Source organism: Fusarium odoratissimum (genome assembly GCF_000260195.1).
Source record: "Fusarium odoratissimum NRRL 54006 unplaced genomic scaffold supercont1.41, whole genome shotgun sequence".
NCBI lineage: Eukaryota > Fungi > Ascomycota > Sordariomycetes > Hypocreales > Nectriaceae > Fusarium > Fusarium odoratissimum.
The window spans coordinates 7,613-29,137 of NW_022158723.1; the positions used below are offsets into that span (position 1 = coordinate 7,613).

The 21,525-nt window shown below is 31.6% G+C and overlaps 5 protein-coding genes across 6 annotated transcripts; 1 reads left to right on the forward strand and 4 right to left on the reverse strand.

Annotated features, from left to right (window-relative positions):
- Positions 1-11,680: 11,680 nt before the first annotated feature.
- Positions 11,681-13,420, forward strand: FOIG_14403 (uncharacterized protein). Its single transcript, XM_031215635.1, has one exon. It carries the CDS (start codon positions 12,099-12,101, stop codon positions 12,555-12,557), a length of 459 nt encoding a protein of 152 aa, XP_031054520.1. The 5' UTR covers positions 11,681-12,098; the 3' UTR covers positions 12,558-13,420.
- Positions 11,980-13,603, reverse strand: FOIG_14404 (uncharacterized protein). The gene is made up of 2 exons (XM_031215636.1): positions 13,238-13,603; positions 11,980-13,189 (listed from the first exon to the last, which is right to left on the reverse strand). The coding sequence occupies exons 1-2, from the start codon at positions 13,518-13,520 to the stop codon at positions 12,891-12,893; spliced, it is 582 nt and encodes a 193-aa protein (XP_031054521.1). The 5' UTR covers positions 13,521-13,603; the 3' UTR covers positions 11,980-12,890.
- Positions 13,604-13,660: 57 nt separating this feature from the next.
- Positions 13,661-15,604, reverse strand: FOIG_14405 (2-oxoglutarate dehydrogenase E2 component (dihydrolipoamide succinyltransferase)). 2 transcript variants are annotated; one of them, XM_031215637.1, is made up of 4 exons: positions 15,117-15,604; positions 14,692-15,048; positions 14,232-14,624; positions 13,661-14,173 (listed from the first exon to the last, which is right to left on the reverse strand). In XM_031215637.1, the coding sequence occupies exons 1-4, from the start codon at positions 15,360-15,362 to the stop codon at positions 13,877-13,879; spliced, it is 1,293 nt and encodes a 430-aa protein (XP_031054522.1). In that variant the 5' UTR covers positions 15,363-15,604; the 3' UTR covers positions 13,661-13,876. The 2 variants fall into 2 exon arrangements, with proteins under 2 accessions (XP_031054522.1, XP_031054523.1); XM_031215638.1 differs by having other exon boundaries at positions 13,714-14,624; positions 15,117-15,590.
- A 260-nt stretch (positions 15,605-15,864) lies between these two features.
- Positions 15,865-18,285, reverse strand: FOIG_14406 (uncharacterized protein). The gene has a single exon (XM_031215639.1). The coding sequence runs from the start codon at positions 17,725-17,727 to the stop codon at positions 16,465-16,467; it is 1,263 nt and encodes a 420-aa protein (XP_031054524.1). The 5' UTR covers positions 17,728-18,285; the 3' UTR covers positions 15,865-16,464.
- Positions 18,286-19,806: 1,521 nt separating this feature from the next.
- On the reverse strand, positions 19,807-21,076 carry FOIG_14407 (uncharacterized protein; the record flags this gene model as incomplete). The annotated part of the gene is made up of 4 exons (XM_031215640.1): positions 19,807-20,610; positions 20,673-20,819; positions 20,896-20,995; positions 21,058-21,076. 4 exons carry the CDS (start codon positions 21,074-21,076, stop codon positions 19,851-19,853), a joined length of 1,026 nt encoding a protein of 341 aa, XP_031054525.1. The 3' UTR covers positions 19,807-19,850.
- Between the last annotated feature and the right edge of the window lie 449 nt (positions 21,077-21,525).

The following is a 21,525-nucleotide window of genomic DNA, read 5'->3' on the forward strand; positions in this document are numbered from 1 at the left end:
TATAAAATATAATTATAAGGGAAATCCTTATAAATTTAAATTAAGAATAAATTAAACTATTATTTATTCCTTTAGATTAGATAGTTTCTATAATTTTTATATCTATATATTATAATTAAATACTATTATAGCAATATTATAAGATTTAGTAATTAATTTTATAGATAATAATAATATATTAGGTATTTAGTTTTAAGTTATTTTAAAGGGCCTAAAGGGCAAAAAGGATTCTAGCTTTATTTAAAGACTATATTATACTTAGTAGTTAAGAAGTATCTAATTAAATAGAAATATTAAAAGGTAAGGGATTTTTAGGATATATACTTATCTAAGATATATGCTTATTATATATATTATAGAAAAATAAGTAAAAAAATAAGAAAGGTTATATAACCTTTAGTAAAATATAAAATAATAAAATACTAATTAAGGAAGGAAGAGGCAGATTAATATATAATATAATATTAAGCTAAGACCTATAATACTTAAAGTAACCTAATAGGTTTATAAAAGAAGACCTAATAATATATTTAAAGTTAAATATTATAATTATAATTAATTTAAATATATTATTAATAAATACCCTTAGCTAAGATAAGCCTAAGATCCTAATTAATATAAGTAAATATTAAAAGTACTTAATAAATAAGATCTCTAAATAGCTATATAAACCTAAATATTAGAAATAATAAAAAGCTTATATAATATAATAGATCTATATAAAGACTATATACTAAGATATAGCTAATACCTATATTTAAATAATTTAATCTAAAAGTTATAAAGTAAATTTCTAATAAAGGAAGATATTAAAGTAAGAAATATATTAAAAATCCTATTACTATATAAGGTAAACGTAAATAAATATTATAAAGAAAAATAAAAACATCTAAAATACTAATAAAATAAAAAGGAGAAGTATTATACTTATTAGCTTAAAAAGAAAAAGAGAAGAAGTAAGAAAAAAAAGGATAAACTAAGACCCTAGGAATAATAAGGGAGAAAAGACCCTTATAATAAGAAATTAAGAAGTATTTAGAAGATTTGTAAAAGAAAGGCAGTTACCTTTAATAAGGATAAGTAAACTAAAGCACTCTAATAGGTAAATAATATCCAAGTTAAAGTTCCCTTTTAGGATATAGAAAAAGCAGTAAAAAAGGAATATAAAGCTAGAGATAAGCTTTATATATAAAAGTACTATAAATCCTAAAGTAAAACATATAAATTAAAAGTAATATAAATAGCTATATAATACCTCTATATAAAAGATAAATATATTAAATAAGAATAAGAATAAATATATAAGCTACTATTTAATAAACCTAACTATAAGATATAAATACTACTAAAAGGAAAATATATTTAAGAAGCTAAAAAGTATAAAAATACTAATAAACTAAAAGTATTATATATTTACTTTTATTATTTAAAAGTTAAAATACCTATTTAATAATATATAAAATAAAGCCAAAGAAATTAAAATAAAATAATAAAATACGATATTTATTTTTAATATAATATAATATAAGGTATTATATATTATATTAAAAAATATAATAATATTAATATTAAATCTTAGCAGATTATATAATTATTACCTTAAATCTTAAGATTTAATTAAATAAGTAATCTTAATTTATAAATATAAAAAAGATATTTCTCTTATTCTTAGTAGGCTAAATACCTTTTTTATTATTATCTTCTTAAGGTAATTACTACTAAGGCTTTAATCCTAAAAAGCTATATAAAAATAAGCTAAGAATCTTTATTTCTATTATAAGATATATTATTATATAATTAATATTAATATTAATTAATTAAATCCTAATTATCTAATTATCATAATTAATTATTATATAATTAGTCCTCTAATAGAAATTAGTAATATTACTATTAAAGAGATCTTAAGTTTATAATCTTTTATTTATTACTATAAAATTATAAGTAAAGACCTATTATATATTAATCAATTATAATTAATATAATAAGTTAATCTTATAATCTTTAATTACTAAATATAACTTTATAATATTATATAAAATATATTTATTATTAAATATATTATAGGCTAAATAAAGATATTAAAAGACCTAATTAATTACTTAAAATAATATTAAGATATATTAAGGTAATAATAGGCCTTTATTAATAGAATTATATTAAATAGTAGTAATAATTTATATTTAATATAATTTATAAAATTTAAATATATAATTAAATTATTAATATAAATATTATATTATAAGAATTAAGGGCTATTATAAGATAAGGAGGGAAAATAAAAAGAGGAAAAGGTAAATAAAAAAAAAAGGTTTTAGTATTTAGGGAAAAACTATAAATATTAATAGATTAAGGCTAGCTTAGTAGGTTAATAGTAAATCAAACTAGGTTATAAGATAATATAATAAGAGAAATATCAGTTAAGGATAAATATAGTTAAATAATACTTAGGTTACTTTTATTATATTAATAAAATAATAAACCTATTTTATAAAAAACCTAAGTTTAACCCTAAGGATAACCTAAGGATATTTCTAACTTACTTAGGATATAAAGACCTATTATAGGTATCTTATAAGTACTATTAATATAAGGTATATAAATAAAATAAGGAAAATAATAAATATTTTCCTATTATAATCCCTAGAATACCTATTAATAGGCCTTACCTAATAAAAGAAGTAAAAGGATGTTTATTATACCTATAATATAAGAACCTTAAACTAATAAAGGTATAATTTAATATATTATATTACTAATAAATTTATAAGATAAAGAAACTTTATAAAGAAATTTAATACTATTAGGAAATAATTAAAAAAGCAGAAAAGAAATATAAAAAGATAATACTAATAATTAATACTAAGATATAAAGGAATTAACTAATAGACCTATAAAAACTTAATAATATTATAATTTAAAATAAAAAACTATTAATTGATAATATAAGTTTAAATATTACTAAAGAAAATTTAAATCCTAAGAGGATAAAGAACTTAAGGTATTAATAGAATTTTTTAAAAAACTATATAGTATTAAAGAGAAGCCTATTAATAAGTAAAAGAAAGCTTAGAAATATTATAATAAATATACATAGGAACTTATAAAGGAATAATAAGAATATAGTAAAATAGATTATATTAAAGGATATATAGATTTAAAAAGATATTATAAAAGCTATCTTAAAATTATTAGAGTATTATATAAGTAATAAATAATAAAAAAAGAAAAATATAAGGTATATCTAAAGATACTAAAAGAATAATATAAGGAATTAAAAAATACTTTTAATAATAACTATTTAATAATAGGTTTATTAATAACTATACTAATAGCAAGGGATATATAAGTAGTAACTGTAAATAAACCTACTAAGATATCTTAGGAAAAATAATATACCTTTTATAATAATAAAGCTATAGAAGAGTAATTAATAGGAATAAGAAAGAATTATTCCTATAAGTACTCTAGGAGTAATATAAAATAATAAACCTAATTACCTAATACTATAAGCTTAGATTAAGGGAAAATAATTAAATATATAAATTAATAGTAACATAAAAGAAAGCTTTATTAATTTAAAAATAATTATAAAGCTAGAATTATTATAAAAAAAGAAGAAATTATTATATTAACTAATTAATATAAAAAGGTAATATTTTAATTATAATAATAATATAATAAATTAAGAAATTAATTACCTTAAGGTCCTCATTAAAGGAAGAAATTAAAAAATAAGCTTTAATATTATTCCTTTAAAAGAGGAAATAAATATCTTACTTGAAATAAATTAGCTAAAATATTAAAACCTATATATTAACTAAAGAAATAGCTATGTTATATTTTCTAGTAACCCTAATAGTAATAGTAAAATAATTATAATAAGTAATAAGAGATCTTAATTTATAACTAAGAAGATTAATATATATTAATATAAACTAAAGATCCTATTACCTCTAAAAGGAATATAATATAAGTATGAAAGAAGCTAAAAATAAAAATAAAAATTCTAGGTGTTTTTAGAAGGCAAGACCTATATAAGGAAAAAATACTATAAGCTAGCTAGGATTGACTTAAGAATATTTTAAAAGAATATTAGATATATAATAAATTATTTAAAAAAGAACTAGAAACTAAAGTCTTTAAATATAGTAAATAGGATTACAAAATTAATCTTATAAATAAGAAACTATTATTTTAAAAGCTATATTTACTTAATTAAAGAGAATTATAAGTTTAATAAGAATACCTTAATAAAATACTAAGGAAAAGGTATATTAGAGAATTAAGCTTATTAGTAATATTAGTAATATTCTTTATATTAAAGAAAAATAAAAAAGATTAACTAATATATATATTATTAAAGATTAAATCTTACTTTTATTTATAATAAAACTTAAGAATTAATTATAAAATAAAAAGATATTTATAGCTTTATAATATATTACCTAAATAAAATCCTAATCTTCTTAGATAATAAAAAAGAATATAAGAAATATATTAATAAGATTTTAATAATACTATAAGATATTAAGCCCTAGTTTAAACCACTGCTTTTTTACTAACTTTACTTTATTTATTCTTATATATAAGGTTAACTAGTTATATGCCCTACTATATATATTTAATTATTAGAGGCTAGTTATAACTTTAGGTTAATTTAACTTTTATTAATTAACTTATATAAAAGTTAACCTAATTCCTTTATAAAACCCTGCCTTTACCTTATATTTATCTTAGAACTCTATATATAGACTCCCTATCTATAAGCCCCTATGCTTTTATAGTTTAAGACCATAATTAGGCTATTACTAATTCAAGAGCAGCTCCCCCTAAATAGTAATAACCCTTTTAGATATATTAAAGAGCTACTTTTTATATATAACTAAGTTTAAACCTATAAAGGCAGTAAAGAAGGCTACCTAATCTAACTAAAGGTAATAACCTTTCTTTAGGCCTCTTTCTAAGTCCTTAAGACCTAATAGCTTAAAATTAACCTAATTTAGATTAATTAAACTAATATAATACCTTTAATTTATATAACTAATTAGCTAGATTAGGCTATAATTAAAAATAGCTATCTTAATAAGGTTAAATCTATATCTTAATAAGAAGTTCTTCCTAATAGTAGCTATTATTATATAAATCTTTTTAAGTTCTTTTTTATTAGTTATATCTAAGGCAGGCCTAATAGCTAGATTAAGGTTATAGCTAATTATATAATAGGTATAATTATATAGCTATAGGCTATTTTATATAGTAGATATTAAGGCAGTATAGCTATTATATTATTAGTAAAAAGGATTAAAAGCTAGGTTAAGAAACTTACTTTATAATAGATAAACTAAGTATATCCTTTAGGTAGGATAAAGAAAGAAGGGTAACCTAGCTGCTAAGAGCTGGTATTAATACTGCCTAGTTAAGGCAGTAATTATATTATTAAGGTAGATAAACCTTATATAATTTTAAATTCTGTAATAATAGCCTATTATAGGGGTCTTACTATTCAAGCCTTTATAGAAAAGTTAAAAAGCTTAATAGCCTTATATAAGGCTAATAGTAAGGGAAAAAAAAAATAAGCTTTTAGTAATATTAAGAAAGTAATCCTTAGTAAACTTATATTAGTTATATTTAATTTAAATAAAGAAATTAAACTTAAAATAGACTTATTAGATTTTACCTTAGGAGGATAAATTAATTAATAAGATAATATAAGAAAATCATATCTTATTATTATTTACTTATATAAACTATATAAAATAGAACTTAACTATTTAATTTATAATAAGGAGTTTTTAATAATTATTAACTACTTTAAAGAGTTTAAATACTATCTAATAGGAAGTAAATACTAGGTTAAGGTTTATATTAACTACTAGAATATCTTATACTTTACTATAATATATAAACTTAACTAATAATAATTATATTATATAGAATACCTATGCGAATTTCATTTTATAATTACTTACTATAAGGGATCCAAGAACAGAAGAGCAGATATAATTAGTTAATAACTAGACTATAACACCAGCACCTCTAAGCTATTAATATATAATAGTTAGGTTTTTAAATCGATAAACTAATCTATACTAGGTTTATATTTATAAATTATATAAGGCATAATACTAAGTAATATAAAGTATTATATTTCTTAATAACTAAGTAATATATATAAGGCTTATTAATATAAAGAATTACTATTAATAGCTAATAAGCTAAGTTCTACTTACTATTAAGTAAATATATATATATACTAAGGTATATATAAGTTAAATAAGGTTAATTTAACTCTATTTATTTATCTTTATTATATAAGTTAAATAATATATATTTAACTTATTATAAGGTAGGTAGATATTTATTAGAGGAAAATAATAAGGTATTTATCTTACATATATTAGAATATATTAGGTTATAATATAATCTCTCCTCTCTCCAGGGTTTTATCCCTACCTTTTCGGAGAGAGATATAATATACCTATTTATAAAAAATATTACTATAAAATAACTAAGCTATAAACTTAACTTTAAGTATATTAGATCTTATAAGATTATTAAAAAGGTCTTAAGAAATAACTATATACTAGACTTATTACTAAAAGTTAGGCTTTATTTAATCTTTTATATTTTATTACTTAAGTTAATAAAAGATATAATATAAGTTAAGATAAGTAATAAACCTATGGAAGTTAAAGGACTAGAAGTTTATAAAGCTAAAGTAATTAAAGGTATATATATAGAAAATAGTAAAAAAGAATACTTAATAAAGTAAAAGAATTACCTAGAAAGTAAAAATATATAAGAATTACTAAAATACCTTATTAAAGCCTAATAAATTTTAAAGAACTTCTATTAACCCTAAAAAAGAAAAAATCTAATATAGTATTTTAGTTAATAATATTATAATCTTCTAATAATTAGATATTATTTAAGGCTAAGGATTTTATAGACTAATAATTAGTTAATTCTTAATTTTCTAATACTTTTAACTTATTAAAATCCTTATAATTATAATAAATTATTTTAATAGCCTTTTTATAAAGATATTTTTCCTAATAATATAGGCACTAAAGATAGGCTAAAGCCACTTAGAGGTTAGCTTTAGCCTGCTCTTTCTGCTTATTAATATAATCTTTTTTATATAATACTCTTATAACTATAAGAACTAGTAAAAAAAGAATAGAAAATATCCCTAGAATAAGAAAGGAATATATAAGCTTAAGAAGTTACACTATTAAAGTTATAATTAATATACTTCTTAGATATATAAAAATTATATTACTATTTACCCTTAGAACTTATATACTAAGGATAATTAGTATAAAAATAAGTAAAATAATAAGATATCTTAAAATTAAATTTATAAATTAAGTTAAAAATATCTTTATAATACCTAAAAGCTACTTTAAGATAATTAATATACTTAGAAATATAGCTAAATATATTATTAGTATAGAAAAATACTTATAAGAGTAAGTTTATATTATACCTATAGATTTTATACTTAGTTACTTATAGGCCTTAAGGATAAGACCCTAGAGAGAGGAGAGAGAATATTATAACTTAATATATTTTAATATATATAAGATAAATACCTTATTATTTTCCTCTAATAAATATCTATTTATCTTATAATAAGTTAAATATATATTATTTAACTTATATAATAAAGATAAATAAATAGAGTTAAATTAACCTTTTTTAACTTATATATATCTTAATATATATATATATTTACTTAATAGTAAATAAAACTTAGCTTACTAGCTATTAATATTAATTCTTTATATTAATAAGCCTCATATATATTACTTAATTATTAAGAGATATAATACTTTATATTACTTAGTATTATACCTTCTATAATTTATAAATATAAACCTAATATAAATTAGTTTACCTATTTAAAAACCTACTTATTATATTTTAATTATAAAAGTTTAATAAGGCTAAATTAAATTATAATATATTAAACTAAGAGATAATAGATATAATAAAGTTATTTAAATATTAATAATATTACCTAGAAACAGTAATAAAGTAAAATAAAATCTTAAGTAATTATTATAACTTATAATTATTTATAAAGAATATAAAATTAAATAATAAGTAAGCTTAATAATACCTTTACCTAATGCCTTATAATTTTATAATTATAAGCTTAATAATACCTTTACCTAATGCCTTATAATTTTATAATTAAATATTATAAGGGATTAATAAACCTAGCTAATATACTATTAAGACCTATAAAGGCTTATAAAAAACTACCTTGAGACTTTATCTTATTAAGAATCTTAAAAGGTAAGATAGCTAAGATATAAATTATAATAAGAGCTTATAAGAAAGAAAGGTTAAATAAAAGGCTTAAAATAAAGATAATTAAGTCTTAAACCTTAAGTAAAAAAGAACTTAATAAGATATCTTTAATAATTAAAAATAATATAATTCTAATACTAAAAAGTAATATAAAGAGATAAGATATTCTTAGGTTATAATTTTTAAAATAACTAAGACTATTTATAATAATACTAAGGAAAATAATATAAAATTCCTTATAATAAGAAAAACCTCTTAAAGGTCTATTAATAGAAGTAATTACCTTAGCTTAATTATATAATATCTTAATCTTAGCCTAAAAGTAAAGTATTATAAAGGCTAATAAGAAATAAACCTTAAGTAAGTAGAAGGTTAAGAATAATCCTTTTTACTTTAAGAATAAGTTATATATACTAAAAGACCTTATATTATAAGATAAACTATTAAAGTTATATTATAATAATAAGCTTATAAAATACTTTAAGTTAAAAAGGACCCTTAAATTATTATAATAAAAGCTATATTAAGAAGGTCTTAAATAAGATATAAAAGAATATATATAAACTTATCTTATTTACTAAGGAATAATCTCTAGGAGATATAAGCTATATAAGAAGCTTAAAAACCTATTAATTCCTTTAAAACCCTTTAAAAAGGTAATTATAAGCTTTATTATAAAATTACCTTTAATTTATTTTAATAGTAAAGATATTATAAATAGATTTATAAAAATTACTAGATTTTTTACTTTTTTAATTATAATTAATATATTTAAACCTATTAAGCTTTTTTATAATAGAATAAAGCTTATCTTTAAGGTGCCCTTAGGTATAATATTTAATTAAGAATTAATTTTTATTAATTAGTTTTAATTTAAAGTTTATTTTTATTTAAAGGTAAAATAAAGGCTATTTATAGCTTTTTACTTATAAATAAATAATTAAATTAAAAGAATAAATTAAACTCTTAGATATTATTTATATAGTTTTATTAATAAGAATTAACTTACTTAGCTAAGACTCTTAAGAATTATATAATATATATATAATTTAGTAGTAAGTATAATAACTAAGATTACTTTAAATTAAGCCCTAATAGGGTTTAAACCTAAGTTCTATTATATTACTAAGGATAATAATACTTAAAAGGAGGTCTTAGAAGTATAAGTAAAAGTATAATAAATATATAAGCTTTAAAAAAATATATCCTAATATTAGGTAAATATAACTAAGAAATAAGCTAAGTATTATAATATTAAGTATATCCTTATAACCTATTAATAAAAATAACTTATTATATTATTTATAAAAAACCTTAGATTTAAAAGAGAAAAAAAAAAACTAATACTTAGATTTATTAATTTATTTAAAATAATAAAGAAAATAAATTATTAAGCTTATAGGCTAATACTCTTAGATTAATACTTAAAACTTTATAATACCTTTTATATTAGCCTCTTAAAACCTTATTAAATAAAAGATTAATTAGCTCTTAAGTTATTATTAATACTTAAACTTAAAGAAAATAAAAGTAATTAAAAGGTTAATTATATTAAAAATATAAAGTATATTAATAAGAAGTAGTATTATCTTATAAAATAAAAAGATTAGCTAAATAAATATAATTAATAGTTATTAATTAAGAATATAATAAATATATTTTAAATTATTAATAATAAAGAAAAATAAAAAATTAAGGCTAAAAAGAAAAGGTTAAAGACTTAAAACCTAGCTTTATTAAGAAAAAGAGGTTATCTAATAAAAGAATATAATATATAGGATTTAGGCCTAAAGGTTATAAAACTAATTATTACTAAGAAAAATAATTAAGATTATCTTATAAAAATTATTTATATATATAAGATTAACTTACCTTAGAGATATTATAAATCTTTATTTAAAATTAATAAACTTATTAAAATTAAACTTAGCCTCTTTAATACCTTTTCTTATAGACTTCTTAGCCTTTTTAATATCTTTTTTTATAGACTTCTTATTACTCTTAGACTTATTAATCTTATATAAGAGTTCTTTATTAATATTAATCTCCTTCTTAAATATTATTAACCTAATATAAAAAAAGAAATAAAATTAATATAAATTATACTTAATAAACTTATAAAAGCTATTTATAACTCTAAAGAATTAAAATTAAGCTTAGTAATAATAATAATACTTAAGGTAATTTAAAACCTTTAATATCCTAGAAGTAAAGTTATTATAGGCTATTACCTAAGTAGATTTAATAATCTTATTATTAGATAAATATAACTTTTAAAAGGCTTATTAAATAATATAAATTTAATTAGGCTATAATATAAATTAGTAATTAATTAAATATAAGCTAGTTAATATAAAAGACTTATAATATAAGATATAAAAATAAAATAATTTTAAGTAATAATTTAATACTTTTAATTAATATAATACTCATAAGTAAATAAGGCCTAATTAATTATCTTCTTAATATCTAAGATCTTATATATATTAATATAAGTTATAATTATAATTAAATATATCTTATAAAGCCTTTAAATTAAAAGGCTAAGGACTTACTTTTAAGTATTCTTAAAAATTCTATTATTTATAAATTAATAATTATAAATAGCTATTTAAAGAAAAAGAGATAATTATTATATTTACTTTACTTCTTATTTTATTTAGTTTTCTAATAAGCAGATTAATTAGTTATTAATTAGGTAATAATAATAAATTAATTATAAATTACCCTTTTTTCTTAAAATTACCTTATAGAGGATTCTTTTTTTCCTATAGCTTTAATTAATATAATACTATTAAACCTACTTAGCTTTCCTATTTTAAAACTATTATAATAATTTTAATATAATATAATATTATTATATTTACTTAGCTTTTTTATTTAAAAGTTAAAATACCTATCTAGTAATATATAAAGTAAAGCCAAAGGTATTAAAATAAGATAATAAAATAAGGTATTTATTTTTAATATAATATAATATAAGGTATTATATATTATACTAAAAAATATAATAACCTTAATATTAAGTCTTAGCAGATTATATAATTATTACCTTAAACCTTAAGATTTAATTAAATAAGTAGCCTTAATTTATAAGTATAAAAAAGATATTTCCCTTGTCCTTGGCAGTGCTTTTTTATTTTTATAATATTATATTTTTTAATACTTATTTATATTTTTATTAATAAAATACTTAATTATATTATAAGTTTATTTCTATTTAAAATTAAAATTAAAAAATAACCTTTGCTTTAAATACTTCTCTTCTTTTAATTTTATCTTCTCTTTTATTTAAATATTTATCTCCTTGCACTATGGATTCTAAGCATAGTCCTCCAAGCTCCTCTCTCCCTGATGACCCTCTGCCGCCATATTCATGTATCTCGCAATCTGCAACTTCAGCACCTGGTACAGGTGCAACCATATCTTCTTCAGCGCCAAAGCCATTCGTTCAAGAATGTGCAGACTCATCATACGTTCCTTTGCCAAAGACTTTGATCGCACACTATCAGCTCTCGTATAGGAATTTCCATCTCGGTGATGAATCTAACAAGAAAATATTCGCTGCCTCTGTCTATGCGGGTGTTACCGGTGTTGGTATCAATCGCTTCTGCATCTTGATTCATAATGGACCGTCTGCCAAAGATAAGGTGCTGGCAGCGGCTGGAGAACCGTACAAGTCCAACAGTACGGCCCTTCAATTCAAGAGCCTCATCAATCTCTCTCCCGTATTGAGTCAGGAGAATATTGTCAAGACTGGAGACTCTACGGTTGCTATGGAAGACATGTCAGCTCGGCTGTTGGAAGATGGCCGTACTGTCACCTTTCCCTTCTCAATCTTCACAGAGCGCATCTCCACAGCCGACACCAAGGGCAAACAGGAGGACACCAACGGCGATTTTCACCAGGAGCACTTTGAGTGGCGCATGACAGCTAAAGACGAGATACTCGATAAGAATTATGCTCATGAGTACAAACTCTTTCGACTTCAGCCTCCAGCCGCAATTTGCAGTAGCGTAGCTTCAGACAAAGCTGTTGCTATCACATCGTTCAAGCGGTTAATGAGCCTTACCAAACCTTTCAGGATGATGTTCGTCGACGTTGAAGCTCAATACTGTCCCAAAGAGCGATGGCGGCTCATGGCATTAATCACGGCGCTGAGAATATGGCAACACGAGCAAACAAGCTTTTACTCCTCGAATGCCATGGTCGAAACGGCTAGCAAGTGTGTTTAGACACAGCCAGTATGAGCACCATGGCTCACGATGTTCACTGGATATGGCTTTTCTTTTTGTGCGAACTTCCCTCGGGATGACAGATAACGATCCTCGAATTCATTCATGGCACCGCAACATAACTGGACTCGGGCTGTAAATGCCACTTCAACACACTCCTTCTCGCCATGTCGCAATCTGAAAGGGCTGCAAAAATAGCATGGATCAGCACTTCACATTGTTGCTACGACCGAAACCATCTTTCAGTACAAGCCATTCCGTACTGGCAACTGCAGCATACGAACAGTTGACAGCTATCATAGAAATAACACTCTTTTGATGTATTATGCAATCTCAGCCTAAGACTCCAGTGTTGGCCCACTGACCGATAGCAGTTTGCCATGGAGTAACTGAAGCACCGAGAACCTTGAGTTCATTTTCAACATCTTCCTCAATTTGAACGGCTTGTTTGTTCTTTGTGTCGTAAGTAGAGTGAGCACCTTGAAGGAGCGTGACTCGAAAACCAGCTTCCAGAGCGCCCTTGCAAGTTTCCAGCACACAGCACTCGCTCTGTATGCCAAACGCAACAATGTGTTGAATGCCCTTCGACCTGAGGAGACCAGCTAAATCTGGATTTGACTTGAACGTGTCTCCTAGGTACAGTTAGCAATGAATAATGAATGAATGTGCAACAATCTCACGTTGATTCTTTGACACGAGTAATTCTCTTGTATTGTTTGGGTCGTTTTCGAAGACCAACTCCCATGGTTTGCTACCCTTTACAAGAGGACCACTCTCAGGCGATTCTTCATGCTGAACAAAAACTATGATGGGTTTCGGATCGGCAGCGATACCTCTTGCAACCTCAAGTATTTGTTCTCCGGCATCGCGTATTCGCTCAGCGTGAGGAATTTCGGTCTTGTCATCGGATGCCAGATCTTTCTGGATGTCAATAACAAAAAGGGCGCTCACAGGGACTGACATGTTCTCATTCGATCTGATTCAAGCGTGGTAAAACAAGCAATCACAAACAAAGCTGGGTCATAAGGTCCTTAATAAGTCACAGGATACCTTGCGAATGATTTACGAAATAAAAGGACTAAGCCAAAACGAGGCACGCTTCAATTTCGTCAGGCTAAGTTCACCACACCAGAGCAACAAGGATATATCACTATGATGAAATCTATGTTTATGAACATTGGCAAGAGAACATGCATGCTCAATACTTTATCTTTGTTTAGTATACAATAGATGATAGCCAAGGCGCCTCGAATTTCTTCGACAAGACTATTGACTACATGCTATAGGGTATTAAGTAGCTTGACATTCAGTAATGTCTCTTACAGGAGCATCCTTCGGGGATCCTCAATGTACTCCTTCACCTTGACAAGGAACTGCACAGCCTCCCGGCCGTCCAGCAGACGGTGGTCGTAAGTAAGAGCAAGGTACATCATGGGTCGAATCTCGATCTTGCCGTTAACGGCAACGGGGCGCTCCTTGATAGCGTGGAGGCCAAGAACTGCACTCTGGGGGAGGTTGATGATGGGAGTACCCATGAGAGAGCCGAAAACACCACCGTTGCTGATGGTGAAGGTGCCACCAGCCATATCCTCGATAGTAAGCTTGTTGTCACGAGCCTGTAAACACATGGTCAGTCATCAGTCTACTTGTGGGCGTGGCACAATTGCGACCAACCTTCTTGCCCATATCGGCAATCGATTGCTCAATGCCAATCATGTCCATAGACTCGACATTTCGGACGACAGGGGTAACAAGGCCCTTCTCGGTAGCGACAGCCACGCTGATATCGACGTAGTCGCGGTAGACGATGGTGTCACCGCCGTTGGGTCCCTCAATGGAGGCGTTGACGGCGGGGAGATCGCGCATAGCAAGAACGCAGGCTCGAGAGAAAGCACTCATGAAACCAAGCTTGACGCCAGTCTTCTTGAGAACGTCCTCCTTGTAGAGCTTGCGGAACTCCATGATGTTGGACATGTCGACCTCGTTGAAGGTGGTCAGGGAAGCAGCGGTGTTTTGGGACTGCTTGAGACGCTCGGCAATTCGAAGACGCATACGGTTCATCTTGACCTAATAGACCGTTAGTACTCGAGAACTGGACTCAAAAACATCTGCATCATGGCATTTAGCAACTTACACGGCGCTCTTCTCGGTTACCCATAGAGGGACCGCTGGAAGCGGCAGACTGTGGCTTGGAGTCCTTCTTCTCGGCCTGTCGGGGAGGCTCGGGCTTGCTGGGAGCAGGAGCAGACTCCTTCTTGGGCTCAGGAGCGGATTCCTGCTTGGGCTCAGGTTTTGATTCGGATTTTGATTCAGACTCGGACTTCTGGGGCTGCTCCTTGGACTCCTCCTTGGGGGCCTCCTTCTTGTCACCGGATGGCGCGCCTCCAAGCTCAATCCGAACAAGGTCTTGTCCGACAGTAACTGTATCCTCCTCGGCAACGAGGAACTCCTTGATGGTACCAGACTCGGTAGCGTTGACAGCAACGTCAATCTGGTGACGATGTTTTAGTAAGGCTGTCCTGGTGACAGTTTTCAATATTGCTATGACGGCATTCATACCTTGTCGGTCTCGATGGTAGCGATCTCCTCATCCTGCTCGACATAATCGCCAATGCTCTTGGAAAACTGCTTGAGAGTACCCTCGGAAATGGACTCGGCCATCTGAGGAACCTTGATGACGGAATCGGCGTAGGTGCGAACGGTCTGCATCATGGAGGGAAGCATGACGAGAGGGTGCGAACGGGGCCTCAGCGCCCTGGTGGCGGGCACCATACGGGCGGCGGTAGCTATACTTCTTGAGAGCATTTTGAAGGACTGTGAGAGGGATTGTCGAGGAGAGGAGAGGATGCGACGGGGAGGATCGCGGGTTGTTGCGTATTATGGAGGTGGAGATCTTTAGAATGCAGGTCAGGAGGGAAAAACGAAACTACACACGGATGAGACAAGCTCGGACAATGATTCGCGATGTTCCACTCACAAACAAGTATCGGCAAGCTTTGGGGGAAGCAGAAAAAAAGCCAGTTAACGTATGCGTTAGCGTTGAGGTACACCGAGGTTCCCAAGACGGTGTAGCGCAGCCATAAATAACCTAGGAGGTACATGTCCGGCATAACAGGAGGTTTCCATGAGTTCCGTCAGCTGCTGATTGGCTTGAATCAACCATTTCAATACCTGATGCCCGACGGCTTAGCCGAGCAGCCAATGGCATCCGGATTCACCCGCTGTAATTGAGCCAATGGGCTTCTGCTCAACTTCAAGTCATGTTAATTCTCTAGAAGGGACGGAACGAAGAAGGAAAGCTGCTACCGAAAGACCCGGTGAGAGCTTCACCTTGACCACTTTATGCATGATGACCGCATATCAGAACACTCACCTTGATGGTTCACTATCTGAGGTTCCTGCCGCTTCCTATGAATGCCCGAAACTCAATCAACATTCAATTCACTTTTATCTTCATTGGTCCCACTTCAAGGCCCAGAATCAGTTACTTTGATCACGTTGTTGTCGGCTTCGAGCGGCTTACTGCACAATAATCACTAGACGAGAGCTATTATATCAGAACTAAACAACGGTTTTCGTCATTTAAACGGTCAATTAAGTCTTTTCCTCGCACCCAAATCAAAAAGGTATCTAAAAGATGCCAAACCCTTTGTGAACGCCACCCTATATAGGATCACCATAGACATCTTCTGAGCGCCTGAAAACATATGACATGGTAACTCTCTCATTCATGAGACCTGAATATCCTCTGGGGTAAAGCTTTTTGACTCGCAAACCAATAACTATTTCGCCATGACAGGGGAACCATGTATGTTCCTCATTGAACCATTTTGACTTTGTCATAAGCCAATGCGTCGCGGTACTTGTCATATTTCCCAACAGTGGTAAAGGTCGCGTCCAGGGGAATCTATATGTGAAGTTCATCTGATCTCGTGGTCAAAGATCGTCTCAGTCCCCCATAACTCGACAGCGGACTCGGATAGTCGCTCAAAGGCGACACAATATCTGCAAGGCTCGATCGAGGTGATACAGGCTGGAAAGATGTATTTGGTGAGACAAAAGATACGAGTTGCTCTTCCTGGAGAGATAGATGCCTTTGTCGGTTACGCTGATATCGCTGCTGCTCCTGTTCGCGGCGACTCTGTTGTAGCTGATGCTGATATTTGAGGTCCTTCTGTCGTTGCTCTTCTTCGCGCGAGACAGCCCATCCTACCGAGCTTTGTTGATGGTCTGGGTGAAAGCTGGACTTTGGAACAGCTGTAGGCACCATGACTGTTGTTCCATCAAGATGGACGAGACGTGGTCCCTGATACCACCACTGGTCTTCAAACCCGTTATCGACTGTCATCAGTGCTGAAGCTAATGACTGTATGTCTTTGGCCTTGCCTCGCGCTCGATCATCCACTTGCACAGGCTGGACATATCGTGATGGTTCTCCTGGGAACTCGGGTCCCCATGTTGCTCGGAGGCTGGCCTCACGCGAACGAGTGCGGTTCTCTCCCCCTTCGTTGTTGTCGTCATCTCCGTTGTTATCATTGAATCCCATAGGGAAATTCCAGCCGTCCCATGGCATGTCGCCCTCTCCGAGTCGGAACTGATTCGGCGTTGCAGGCAAAGCTTTCCAAACTTGGGGCTCGCCTCCTGAATTGTTCGAGGTCACATCCCAGGGACTGCTGTTCAAAGGAGGGGGCGCAGACCTTCCACGCTCGTGAGAACTTCTTTCCGCGGATCTGGAGCTTAGTCGCAGCTCCTCGGGGTGAGTCTCTCGCTGCTGTTGTTGCGCTGGGGCAGCTGGTGCATAATACTCTCTGATGTGGTGTTGTGCCTGTTGAGGACGATATGGCTGATATGTGGGTTCATGGGCCATGCCAACCGGCACTGGATCTCTGCTGTAATTATTGGGAGAGAGGTTGTTTATGGGGTGAGTGAACTGTTGCTGTGGTTGGGTCTGTGGTTGCTGGGCTTGGGTTGGCATTTGTTGGTGAGCAACCTGATACTGTGCGGGAGCGTTGAGATAGTTGGTATTTGTTGGAGGTAGTTGGCGAGGGAATTGGTTGGCTCGGTCGCGCATGCTCTTTGATACATAAGTAATGTGTCGGTCCTTGGACATGATTTTGGGCAGTGGGACGCCCATTTCCAGATGAACGTAAATGCCTGGTCGTTCCCCCATGATGGCAACTGGTGGGAGATGGCGGCTGAAAGATACTGATCGTAACGTTACGTCGAACTAGCAACAGATTCACCAGGGGGTAATGTGATGGATCGAATGTAGTGGATTCAGAAAGATTTGGTGGGCGAAATCGTTAGTGGTGAGAGACTCTGTGACAGGCGTCAGATCATAACAGACGTGTTGTAACAAACGCAATGTCCGGCTTGGGTGGACAATAGCCAGCAGTGCTTAGAGAATTTGGCAGAGGAGAGAGAGAAGAACAAAAGGAATGGAACAAAGTCGTCAAGGTGTGTGAGATGGATGGATGGATAAGTATATGGAGTTGCTTGCTCCAGTAGGAGGCTTAGAACTCTTCTCCGCCTCTGGTCTTTAGCGTGGTCAGAAAAAGACCGAGGTTCCTTAATCTGAGGTGAGGTAAGGAGCAAAAGAGGCGAAGCCCTTGTGTTGTTGGTAGTGATACAGCGAAGCCCCGGGCTGTTGTACAGTGAATGTACAGCTTGTCAAGGGATAGAATGATAGATTCAGCTTCAAAGGTCCTAGTAGAATGTCTTGTATTAGGCCCAGGCTGGTCCTTGATTGCCACCTGACCTGGCCTGACTAGGAGGAGCTCTGGTGAGCTGAACTGAAAGATGGCTATGGCCGCTTCAAGCTATCGGCCGCCGTCTGATACGGGGCCTGCACGGCGTCCGTGGAGGAAGCTAAGGATGTCGCGGGACAAGGATGATGAGGATCTGTTTCTTGGCGTTTGTCAAAACAGAACATCGATGCACTGACGTATGCACTAATTATTGTGGCCCGCTAGATATTCATGCTCAGCACATAAAGAACCATTACTCAGGGAGAGCGAGGCCAAAGACACATAATTAACTGAGGTCGTGTGTTTCTACTACGAAGGGACGAACGGGTACAAGATGTTGCCCGAAACGAGCTGTAGCACCTCAATAAGCCTAGCGGATTCGCTTCTCATTTGCACCAGAAGCCAAGGGCCCCCCGCAATCCCACGCTAAAAACTGATTGAGGCTTGCAAAAGTGACCGCAAGGTGTGGCGAAGGTATTTCCAAAACGAGCACGTCCTCGTTAGAACGTGTTTATTTTTGGCTCATCTAAACCTAATTAGCGAAATCGATATGCGAAAAAGTAAATTGCAACTGCGGATATAAAGTCTTTGACGGCTTTTGCAGCATCAACGACATCGAAATAGGCTTGCGGAGTCTTTTGGATGACAGAATCAGGATCGCCAGGATCAACGTACAGGGTCAACCAAATCCCACTCTATGCGTCCTTTCTAGAAACATTCTTGGGAACCCCCTGTAAACACTGACCGCATCGACAACCTCACAATCAAACATACATCACAAATACAAGATGATTTACCGTGCGGTAATATGTGAAAACTAATACATACTGTAACATAGAAAATTTTACATTTGCAAAAACAGATATGTATCGTATGCACTTTCTATTCTGCCCAGCCAATTCTATTGAATTTACAATTCTGGGGTTGAAGAGGCTGTGTTCCCCCTTCCGATCCTTCGTCGATGAAGGATCACATGGATTGTCTCAGTTAAATAAAAACGCCGAAAGGGCCATTTCATCATTCCTTCTCGTCAATTTACCTTGATTTGATTCGCTCGCCCGCATCAAATACCAATTCAGATGCGCCTATAGCTTGAGTGGGCTATGGGTATAGATATTTGACCCATTTTGCAATTTGCGTCGGCATTGAAAGCTCATTTAATAGGGCAACAACCCAAACATCATGACCCGAGCTTGTTGCTTTGATTCTTCGACATTGCTATTGTCTCGTTTTGTCCCGATCCATGCATTGTTTCAGTGTACAGGTACTAATGTTGTGTCAATTCAATCTTGACCAAAACGCCTGTTCTTGTGACAAGCCACACTGCTGAGGCTCATATAGGATGGGCATGCGGTGAGACAAGTATTTTGTCTATGTATCAACTCTTATCTCCCAGCTCTACCTTAGTCAGTTCACAGGAAAAGCGCTAATTAGGTACCCAACATACGCTGAGCATCCTGTCAACCATCCCGAATCCCACTCAAAAAGCAATCCTCTAATGTAACACGACCGCCTGTATCCTCTGAAACAGCTCTGGAAAACCCTACTAAACAGTTTCAGTCTTTACTCCCACAGTTTTAGTCGAGTCTGTCGGCCGCCCGTGGCCCGTTTCCCAGAACTTGTCAGTTTCCCGGCCACGACCAGTTACCAACCCCTGAATATCGAAAGGATCGATAAGGGTTTGCCACAACTTCCTTGGGTCCTTGTATCCAGGGCCCTCAATCTCTGTAACGCCGTCTGTGGAGAGGTAAATCTTGTTGTTTTTGGGAAGGTATCGCCGGGGATGCCGTATATTGAACATGACAAGGTTGCAAAGCATAAGAGCTGCCTCAAACACATAGAAGAACCACTCGTATCTCACGATAGGGCTAATTTTTGCTGGGTCGAAGCCTGGACCGTACCTGAGTTCCGCAACACTGAAGTATTCCACGATGCGATATATGGTTCGCGCAAGAATAAGGGTCATGCTCGTATACAAAGTCCATAGTGGCTTGTAGAGTCGCTCGTTCGTGATGTCAGCAACAACACATCGACGGTGGAACGTGACAGCCAGCATAATGAACAGCATTGCCACGACAATCTGTAAGAGTAATGAGGTCTTGATCAGAGCATGACCTATCTCAATCTCGCTGTCGGTCAACGATTGATTCGCCGAGTATGAAGCACCCCAGCCATTCAGAGCCTCAACGATGCCTGAGATAAAACCAAAGGTTGTCAGGACACGCCCAGGGTGGATGGGTGAGTTGTACGGGACGTAGTACAAGATTCGACCGAGGATGCGATAGTTCTGAAGCTCCAGTAGTGGTCTGCGGACGGGAGGGTCAGCATGCTACACCACGGTCGAGTCTCGAGTACTGGAGTAACCTACGGCGCTGCATAAGTGATACAGACACTAGCGATGAAAATTTCGAGGTTGTCATAGTGAAAAGCTCCATATACCCGAAGTGCGAAGCCGGTAGTGAACAGAAGAGAGCAGAATGAGAACAGAGGTGTCAACTTCCAACACTTATACAGTCTGCAAAAGAAGATCAGTTACCATAAGTCTTCTAGCTCTTCCATACTTTCTATGATGGATTGGGCTGGAGTCTCACTTGCACTGCCATATGTGGAAGCATCCTGTGCAACAGAAAGCGAGGCAGAAGAAGATGGCGGCACCCTTATGAGGGGCATAGAACCAGTAGCTCCCATCAACTAATATGTGGTCAGTTTCCAACGATTTTATCAGTTTTTAACCATGAAATTGGATGTCGTACCATATTTCCCGTCAGACATGATGGTGTCTCAATAACAAGTGCGTATAAGTGTTACGAGTCCTCCCGCCGTGTTTTTCTTTACATCGAGACTCTACAGTCTCAAAACGAAGAGACATATTCCAACTTATATACTCAGCCATGACGATAAGATCAATAACAAGGTCCCTTTAATCATCATAACTCCCCATGTCATTTCAGTGCATCTTCGGCCGATACCATCACTCTTCAGCCCCGTGGTGCCAGTAATTGACCAATCGTGGATGAATGCGAGGAATACGATTCCCTAGTAGGCGGGTCATACAGCAAACCATCCAATCCCAACACGTCTTTCTGACCCGTTGTCAGTGGGCGAGGCACTTCAATTCCGTATGACTTATCTCGCATTGCCCCGTATTCATCGCATTGCTTATTCACTTGCGGCTGCCTATCGGTACATGCCTACCATTCAGCTCACATCCCGTCTCTTTG

What these genes read in the sequence shown, in the direction of transcription:
- FOIG_14406 (XM_031215639.1), bottom strand. Translation starts at nt 17,727, where the DNA reads ATGGGGGAACGACCAGGCATTTACGTTCATCTGGAAATGGGCGTCCCA.
- FOIG_14404 (XM_031215636.1), bottom strand. Translation starts at nt 13,520, where the DNA reads ATGTCAGTCCCTGTGAGCGCCCTTTTTGTTATTGACATCCAGAAAGAT. An exon ending in ACTCGTGTCAAAGAATCAAC is followed by an intron (nt 13,190 to 13,237) that starts GTGAGATTGTTG and finishes AACTGTACCTAG; the next exon opens with GAGACACGTTCAAGTCAAAT.
- FOIG_14405 (XM_031215637.1), bottom strand. Translation starts at nt 15,362, where the DNA reads ATGCTCTCAAGAAGTATAGCTACCGCCGCCCGTATGGTGCCCGCCACC. An exon ending in GTAACCGAGAAGAGCGCCGT is followed by an intron (nt 14,625 to 14,691) that starts GTAAGTTGCTAA and finishes ACGGTCTATTAG; the next exon opens with GTCAAGATGAACCGTATGCG. An exon ending in TTGCCGATATGGGCAAGAAG is followed by an intron (nt 14,174 to 14,231) that starts GTTGGTCGCAAT and finishes ATGTGTTTACAG; the next exon opens with GCTCGTGACAACAAGCTTAC.
- FOIG_14403 (XM_031215635.1), top strand. Translation starts at nt 12,099, where the DNA reads ATGGAAGACATGTCAGCTCGGCTGTTGGAAGATGGCCGTACTGTCACC.